At 44.1% G+C, this 8280-nt stretch overlaps 1 protein-coding gene across 1 annotated transcript in view; it reads right to left on the bottom strand.

The window, feature by feature from the left end:
• MINPP1 (multiple inositol-polyphosphate phosphatase 1) overlaps positions 1 to 6465 on the bottom strand; it is a 68206-nt gene extending 61741 nt beyond the window's left edge. The window contains exons 1-2 of the mRNA XM_007944028.2: positions 5829 to 6465; positions 2110 to 2307 (exon numbers count right to left, since the gene is read on the bottom strand). Coding sequence (XP_007942219.2) covers positions 2110 to 2307; positions 5829 to 6465 — 835 coding nt within the window. The remainder of the gene's footprint in view (positions 1 to 2109; positions 2308 to 5828) is intronic.
• Positions 6466 to 8280: the final 1815 nt, after the last annotated feature.

The following is an 8280-nucleotide window of genomic DNA, read 5'->3' as shown; positions in this document are numbered from 1 at the left end:
AGATCCCTTTTCACTCTCCAAAGTGTCCCAGTTTGGATGATATATTGCACAGTCCGCCCATTCATATCTTATAATTGACATACTCATTCTTTCAGCATTTGTATGTATAACAGCCTCAAAAAAAAATCGCACTACTGTTTTTCATTTTTAAAACTTATTTCTCTCAAAACACTAACATACACTCCTGTAGAACTATAGGATTTTTCATTTGCATCACTTTACGAAGAGAAAATTCAGAAAAGATCATTTTAGTTTTATAAATAATGCTTAAAGTTGAGATTTATATACCCTTGCTCTAAAAATAAAAGAGCCCTTGAAGTACACTTGGAGCATTTTACTGATGAAGATTAAAGACTGCAATCTGTAGTAAGGATTATACCTCAATATAAAGAAAACAAAAATCCTCACAAATGGACCAATAAGCAGCACCACAACCGATGGAGAAAAGATTAAAGTCATAAAGACTTCATATTACTTGGTTCTACAATCAACACCAATGGGAACAGCAGTCAAGACATCAAAAGACATATTGCACTGGGCAAATCTGTTGCAAAAGACCTCTTTCAAGGGCTGAAATGCAAAGATATCTCCTTGAAGACTTAAGATGCGCCTAACCCAAGCCATAGTATTTTCAATTGCCTCACATGCATGTGAGAGCTGGACAACGAACAAGGAAGACCAAAGAAGAGTTGATGCTTTTGAGTTGTGGTGTTGACGAATGTGGTAGTTCAGTTTGTGTGTCAACTTGGTTGGGCCTGGTTGAGTGGCTGGGCAGCTGGTGGTAGTTATTCCCCATGATGACACTGGCAATCAACTCCATGGTGGGATCTACCACAAGCAGCTGAGTAGCTGCCTTTGGGATGTGGTCTGCTTCCTGTATATAAGGAGACAGCTTGGGGATAGTCTCTAGCTTATGGCACGCTTGGACCCTGCATGTAGCCACATTGTTGTTCAGCAGCCTGCCACGCTCTGCCGACCTTGGGACTTACAATGGACTTGAATTAATGGCCTGCCATGTGGTTTGGTAACATTGGGACTGTGCCTTCTTTACTTGTCAACCTTGGGCTTGGCAGCCTCAGCAGCCAGCAGCTGTCTGAGTGAAGAAAAGCCACTAGCTTCAGTGGGCCGGGAGCTGGAGACAGAGCTGAAGCCCAAGGCTGAGGGGCTTTCACCCAGCCCCTAGAGCCTGGCACTTTGAATTTGGACTTCTAGTCTCCTGAACTGTAGAGAATAAACTCCTGTTGTTAAGGACATCCCATTTGTGATGTATCCTTGTCAGAGTGGTACTAGGTAACCAGAACAACGAAGAATGCTGAAAGTACCATGGACTGGTAAAAGAGCTAACAAATCTGTCCTGGAAGAAGTGCAGCCGGAATGCTCCTTGGAGGCGAGAATGGTGAGACTTCGTCTTACCTACTTTGGTCATGTTGTCAGAAGGGACCAGTCTTTGGAGAGGATGTCATGCTTGGTAAAGTGGAGGGTCAATGAAAGAGGGGAAGGCCCTCAACAAGATGGCTTGACATGGTGGCTGCAGTGATGGGCTCGGGTATAGTATGGACCGTGCAGCTGGCACAGGACCAGGCAGTACTTCATTCTGTTGTATGTGAGGTCGCTATGAGTCAGAGACAACCTGATGGCACATAACAACAACAACAAGTGGTGCAATGGTTAAACTGTTTGGCCACTAACTGAAAGGTCGGCCATTCAAAACCACCTGCCCCTCCATGGGAGAAACATGTGGCAGCCTGCTTCCATGAAGATTTATAGCCTTGGAAACCCTACGGGAGTAGTTCTACTCTGTGCTTACAGGGTTGCTGTAAGTCAGAATTGACTGAACAACAGTGGTTTGATTTTTTGGTTTTGACCTATGGGAAAGAAAAAAAAAAAAAAAGACAGGCCAGGATATAGCAAGACCCCGTACAATAGTTACATAAAACAGAAGATTATGGATCTAAAAAATATTAAGCATGAGGCATATAATTTTCCTGACATATTTTCTAAAAATAAATTCAACTAATGAAAAGGAATAACTTTGTTTCCTATTATTTTTTCATTTTCAGAGTTCAAAAACTGTTTAAAAGCTCAAATGAAAGATAATAGGCACATTACCTGCATTTAAATCATTTACCGGCACTTGTAAAGTAGCTGCAACTTTTTTTAAAATGTCTCGCATTTCTGGTCCCGTTTTGAAGGCTTCTACGTGGTAAAGAGCTGTAGCATTCCTTTCCACTTCAATTAAAAACTTCTTGCAATGATCAAAGAACCTCATCAGTTTATCATTAATCCTTGGAGGTCCACATTCCATATCTGAAAAAGGGGGAAAAAAAAGTGTGTGTGTGTGTGTAAAGCACTGACATAGATGACAATTGAGAATTGTTGAAAATTTTGTTTCAAGTGTGAAAAAGGAATTCTAACACCTATTCATGTGAATGCATAAAATGAATACAGACTGATCAATAAAAGCATAACTCTAACTCTAACTCACTGCCGTTAAGTCGGATGCAACTCATAGCGACCCCTCCTTGGGTTTCTGAGGCAGTATCACTACAGAAGTAGATTGCCCAACCTTCCTTCCGAGGAGTAGCTGGTGGGTTTGAACCAACAGCCTTCTGGTTAGCAGTAAAATGCATAGGGCAAAAGAATTCTCCATTTGCAATCACAGTGACTCATGAGACAATATGCTAGAAAAAACTAAAGAAAATATCAAAGATAAAACAAAATGCATTATAGCAATACTACACAATGCAATAATAGCAACTGAAATGATGTTTCTTTAAAGAAACCAAAAATAATTGGACAGAAAAATCATAAAAAGGGCAGAAAAACCAAATTCTGTTATATAAGTATTGTTTGTTATCAGGCAAGAAAACTTGAGAAAGCAAACTAAAAATTAACAGTTTCTAACAACAAAGTGAGGGAAAATTCAATACATCAAATGTTTTTCTACTCTAAGCCAAAGTCTAAATATCTTCTTTTGTCAATGAACTTTCCCAACCCTGTTACTTTACAAAACAATTTTCTGTGGACAAAAACTAATACCACAAAATGACTAAATATTTTAGGTCTACTTTATTTCATTGTGCTAAGTGCTTCTGATGTGGTTTATCTTTTAACTGAAGATCCCACATAACTATCCATTTGGAATTCAATAAGCTACATTGTTTCCCTAATTTGACAACAAATGTATGGGTTCATACTATGAAGCATTTACTAATCAATGCTTCAACTACTGGGGTGCTTTTTAAGTTCTTCCAGAGTCATACTCAAGACCCACATATCTCAATCATCATTCCTCTAATAATCCACCATGAAAAGAACACCACATATATTATTTCTATATAAAATATGAGAAAACTTAATACTATTATACCATTTTTCTTAGGTTATATGTATGTATATTCAATGAACCCTGAAATGGATAATCCAGTCCATAAAAATTGCTAAATGGATTACAGTCCTTAAGAAAATATCCTGACTAGGAAAAAAACGGCTTCAAAATATGATTTCCCACGTAGATCTGGATATTTCATCTTTGCTATAATCTAATTACTGCTATTTTTTTAAACAAAGGCATTATTCTGTTTCTGTAAGAATACAAAATCTAATTCAGTGGCCTTCCTCAAAAGCCCAGATATACACAACAGGCAAAACCATTGTCTATAGATAAGAATGAACTGGCTAGGCAAAGGGTTTAAGCCTGGAGAGATGAAAATGATGAGGGGCGGACTTAAACCCTGACCCAGTCTGATCCTGGCTTTGTGTTCCATGCACATGCCAATTCTCATAATGCTACCTAAGGGCAAAATGTATTTATCCCAGGAGAGTACTTTGTGGTACACACTGTATACTAGGCTATGTCAAAATATGTCCTGCTTTCACAACTTATTTAATAGACCGATGGGGAATTTTTGAAGGTCTGGTGGCATAGTGCCTAAGGCTAGTAACCAGAAGACTGGCAGTTCAAACCCACCAGTTCAAACTCCTTCAAAGGAAGGTTGGGCAATCTACTTCTGTAGTGACACCGTCTCAGAAACCCAAGGAGGGGTTGCTATGAGTTGGGATCAACTCCACAGCAGTGAGTTTGGTTTGGTTTTGGGTGGGGCAAATGGTTTGTCCTTGGCTAAGAATCGCTGAAGAAAGGTCTGCCAGAAAGGCTTGACAATCTACTTCCATTTCATTACAGCCATTGAAAACCCTATAGAGTGTACTTACACACATGGGGTCACCATGAGTCGGAATCAACTTGTCAGCAATAGGTTTTGTTTTTGTTTTTTTGTACAGAGAATTTTTATCCATGTTAATGGAAAAAATCTGGCTATAATTAAAAAGCACAATTCAACAAGTGACTTAACAATTCAGCCAACTGAGTTACCCACAAAGCAGTAAAAATTATCACAAACCACAGTTAGTGGAGAACACCTTGGAAATGGCTGAACCACTTCAGAGAGGATGTTACTAGAGAAATGACAAACCAGTCTACCTCTAATTGATTTGATTTCCACTTGGGCTTTGAAACTAAGTGATGTTCCTCATCTCAACTCCAACCTTAGAATGAATTCTCAAGGAACCATTAGCACTTGTTATCTCTCTGGCACAAAAATGTCACAGACTTTTACTCTTATCAGGCATGTCACCGGTCAAGTGGGGACCATATAAGGGAAGGGTTAAGAGAACAAGCTCTGAATCAGATTGAGTGGGTCCACATTTAGCTGCATAAAACTGAACAAATTATTTCATGGTTCTGTGTCTCAATTTCCTCATGTATTAGGTAAGGAGGAAACCACTATCTACCTCAGAGAGCTGTTGTGAGGATTTAATGAAATCTGTGTGAGATGCATCTGTGACTATAAAAATATTCCTGAGCAGAAAAAGCACTATTTTGGGAAAGAAGACTATGCCTGACTGTAGTCCTCAACCTAGTGAAGAAGCATCAACAAGGCTCAGCTTCTGCATCTGTGAAATAAAAGGGTCCCATTAAATGACCTCTCAAATTTTGTGAATTCTTAATTAAAGGTATAACACCCTGTGATCATGGACCGCAGCTACAACGAGAAGTCTACAGTACATACAAGAATGAAACAGAAGGAAAAAATAGCAGGGCCGTAAAACCCACCAGCCACTCCTCGGAAGGAAGGTTGGACATTCCTACTTCCGTAGTGATACTGCCTCGGAAACCCAAGGAGGGATCGCTATGAGTAGGGACCGACTCGATGGCAAATAACTACAACAACAACAAAACACTTGAGAGCATCTGAAAAAGCTGTTAAGTAAAAACCCAACTAGTATCAAAAAAAAAAAAAAAAACTCACTGCCATTGAGTCTCTTCCGACTCATAGAGAGCCCTCTTGGTACGGCACAAGAGCTCCTTGTTAGTATCAAAAGTAAAGCCTAAAGAAGAAAGATCTAGATTAAAAGAAGAAAAAAGAAGGACACAGAACTGTAGGACCAGCTGCCAGGGAAAAGGGAAAAGGGCAGGTTGGTAATCAAAAGAGACGATTCAATTTGGGAACGGCAGATTAAAAGCTGCACGAGAAACCTGTCTCCCTTCCTGTCGGATCTTCAACATCTACTACAGTTTCCGGCACGTCCAAGTGCTAAATTCATACCCGATCAACGGATAAATGAATGGATGGATGAACAGGGAGACAGCCTAGTCCTGAAAACTCGCACCCTGGGAGGATACACCATCCAAGGGATGGATGGTGGACTGAGGACACAGAGCGGTGAGGACAGGTTGGGGGTCCAAAGAAGCGGAACCAGTCTCTACAGCAGAGGGGGACTTAAAGGTGGGGCTCGCGGCAGCGCGGTGGTCTGGTGCTGGCAGTCACCTGCGACGTCTGGCGGTGGCAGGCCGGGATTGTAGTGCTGCCACAGTCCCTGCAGAAAGGCGGCGCCGCTGTCTACACAGCGGTGCTTGGAGCTGGTGACAAGCCGCAGGCGCCCGAAATTCTCGCGGCGGAAGAGGGCTGGGAAGAGCGAAGCCAGGCGCAGCGCCAGCTGTCGCATATCCTGCCGCCCCTTCTCCACCAGCTGCCCGTCCATCCAGTCCGCGTACCACAGCGGCCGGCCGGCCAACGCAGCGCCCGTGTCGCGGCCGCCAGTCGCGCTGGCCTTGCCACCCCCAGGCCCGCGGGTCTGCAGCAGCCCGTGGAGCTTCCGCAGCTTGCGGATCTGCTTGGCCGTGGGGTAGCGGGTGCCGTGGCGAATGATGGCCACCAGCTGCACTGGCGTGCAGGGCCCCTCCAGCAGCTCCGGGTCCCGCCGCGGAGCTTCGGGGTCCGGCAGTAGCCCGGGGTTGACATCCTCGTAGCGGGTCTTGGTGCCGAAGTAGGGGCTGAGCGCCGAGGCCACGGGATCCCCTGACTCCAGAAAGGAGCAGCGCGCCAGCGACGAGAGCAGCGCCGCAGCCAGGGCCGCGGCGGGCGCTCCTGGGGCCCCGAGAGGGCGGCGGGAGCCACGGAGCATCATGTGCTGGAGCCGCTCAGGGCTACCCGCCTGCTGCCGATGCCGCACTTCCGCTCCGACGGACAGGGGGCGGTACCGGAGGGCGCTTCCGGCTTATGCTTGGAGGTTGTGTTTTTTGTTTCAGACGTAAGGTGTTTGAGGAGGCTGCGGTGGCTGGCGGAGGGTTGTGGGAGCCCGCAGAAAACCTCGTAGAGTGGCCTACACCTTTGGGTCAGATCTAGGTTGTAGCGCTGCGTCGCTGTCCCCGAGGCACCTCCCAGACCTGTGATTCAGGTAGAGCCGGCGTCCCTGGTCCCCCGAGCGTGGGCGAATTTTCTCTTAGGTGCCGCCTCAGGGACTGACTCCACGACTCCCACGCTTTTTAAATTTTCTGGGGTGTGAATGAAGCCTGAACTAAGGCTTAGCTTACAAGGCTGCCTAAACAGGACACCTTTGAATAGATGATTCATGCATCACCGTGCGCGTGCTACTGTGCTTTTCAAACGTAATCTCAGAACTATCCAAATCAAATCCGCCCGAGTCCCGTGTATTGTTAAGTGCTCTCCAGTCAGACTCAGAGTGACCCTATGCAGAACAGGAGGAAATGCTGCCTAGTTCTGTGCCTTTTCCACAATCGTGGCTGGTTTTGAGTCCTTTGTTAACAGCCACTGTGTCAGTCCATCTCATTGAGACACTTGTGGAAAATACAGGTTCCTAAACTTTGTTCCTGGATGCCTCTTGAAGCCCAAGATTTTTCTTCCCATAAGAGTGGCAAATAAAGTCCGCTTAAGGCAAAGATGAACTTGGAAAGGGGCTCCGCTCGAACCTAAGCCCTGAACTTTTGGTAGTCTCTTGTCTTGGGCTAATAGAACTGATACAGACATTAGCAAGACAGCACCCCCAAAAGTTCTGTGCTTGTTGAGACTGAAAAGACATCGCAACCCTGATAACCTGGATGCTTTGAGCACACCCAACAGCTTTACTCCATTATTAAACATGAGCTGATCTGTTGGTGAAGCAAACATGTTATTTACCACTGCTCCAGATCCATAGTCTCCTCCCTGTAACAACAACCAGCAACTGGATTTTTTGTAGGTTATTGCTCAGAATCTTTACCTAACCCACAGTCATTAATCCAAGCAATACTTTTGTGTCTCCACTTGAACCTCAGTTTATATGACAGTTGGGAAAAGGATAAATACTAATGAAGTCATGTGGTCACCCAAATTCAAGGAAGTTTGGACCATGTTTTTCTAAGTCTGGCTTTCTAAACTGAAACTAAAGCAAACCTAACCCATTGCTGTCAAATCAATTCAGACTCACTACAACCCTGTGGTTACAGAGCAGAACTATTCCATGGGTTTTCTTAGTTGTAATCTTCTTGGAAACAGATCACCCATCCTTTCTTCTGCAGTGAATGGATCCGAACTGCCAGCCTTTAGGTTAGTGTTGCAGACTGGCTTGTGAAATAATGACTAGAAAGTCAGCTGTAGCTCAGAGAGAAATGTAGTAAGAGGATAGAAACCTTGCAAGGAGCTCTCGTAGCATAATACCTAAGGCATTTGACTGCTAACCAGAAGGCTGGTTGTTCAAACCCACCAGCCACTCCTCATAAGGAAGATTGGATGATCTACTTCTATAGTGGTACCACCTCAGAAACCCAAGGAGAGGTTGCCATGAGTCGGATCTGACTGGATGGCACTGAGTTTGATTTTAGTTTGAACCATGCAAGGTGGAGATACACCAGGCCAGAGGCAACGCCATGTGTGTCTCCCTGAGCCTTACAGGCTAGGGGGTTTTTATAGTAGTTTTTTTAAAAAACTGTGGTTTGATTTT

This window comes from Orycteropus afer, unplaced genomic scaffold (genome assembly GCF_000298275.1).
Source record: "Orycteropus afer afer isolate SDZICR_OR568_19922 unplaced genomic scaffold, OryAfe1.0 scaffold00118, whole genome shotgun sequence".
In the NCBI taxonomy this organism is placed as follows: Eukaryota; Metazoa; Chordata; class Mammalia; order Tubulidentata; family Orycteropodidae; genus Orycteropus; species Orycteropus afer.
The sequence above is the reverse complement of the archived record's forward strand: the minus strand, read 5'-3'. Positions and strand labels throughout refer to the sequence as shown.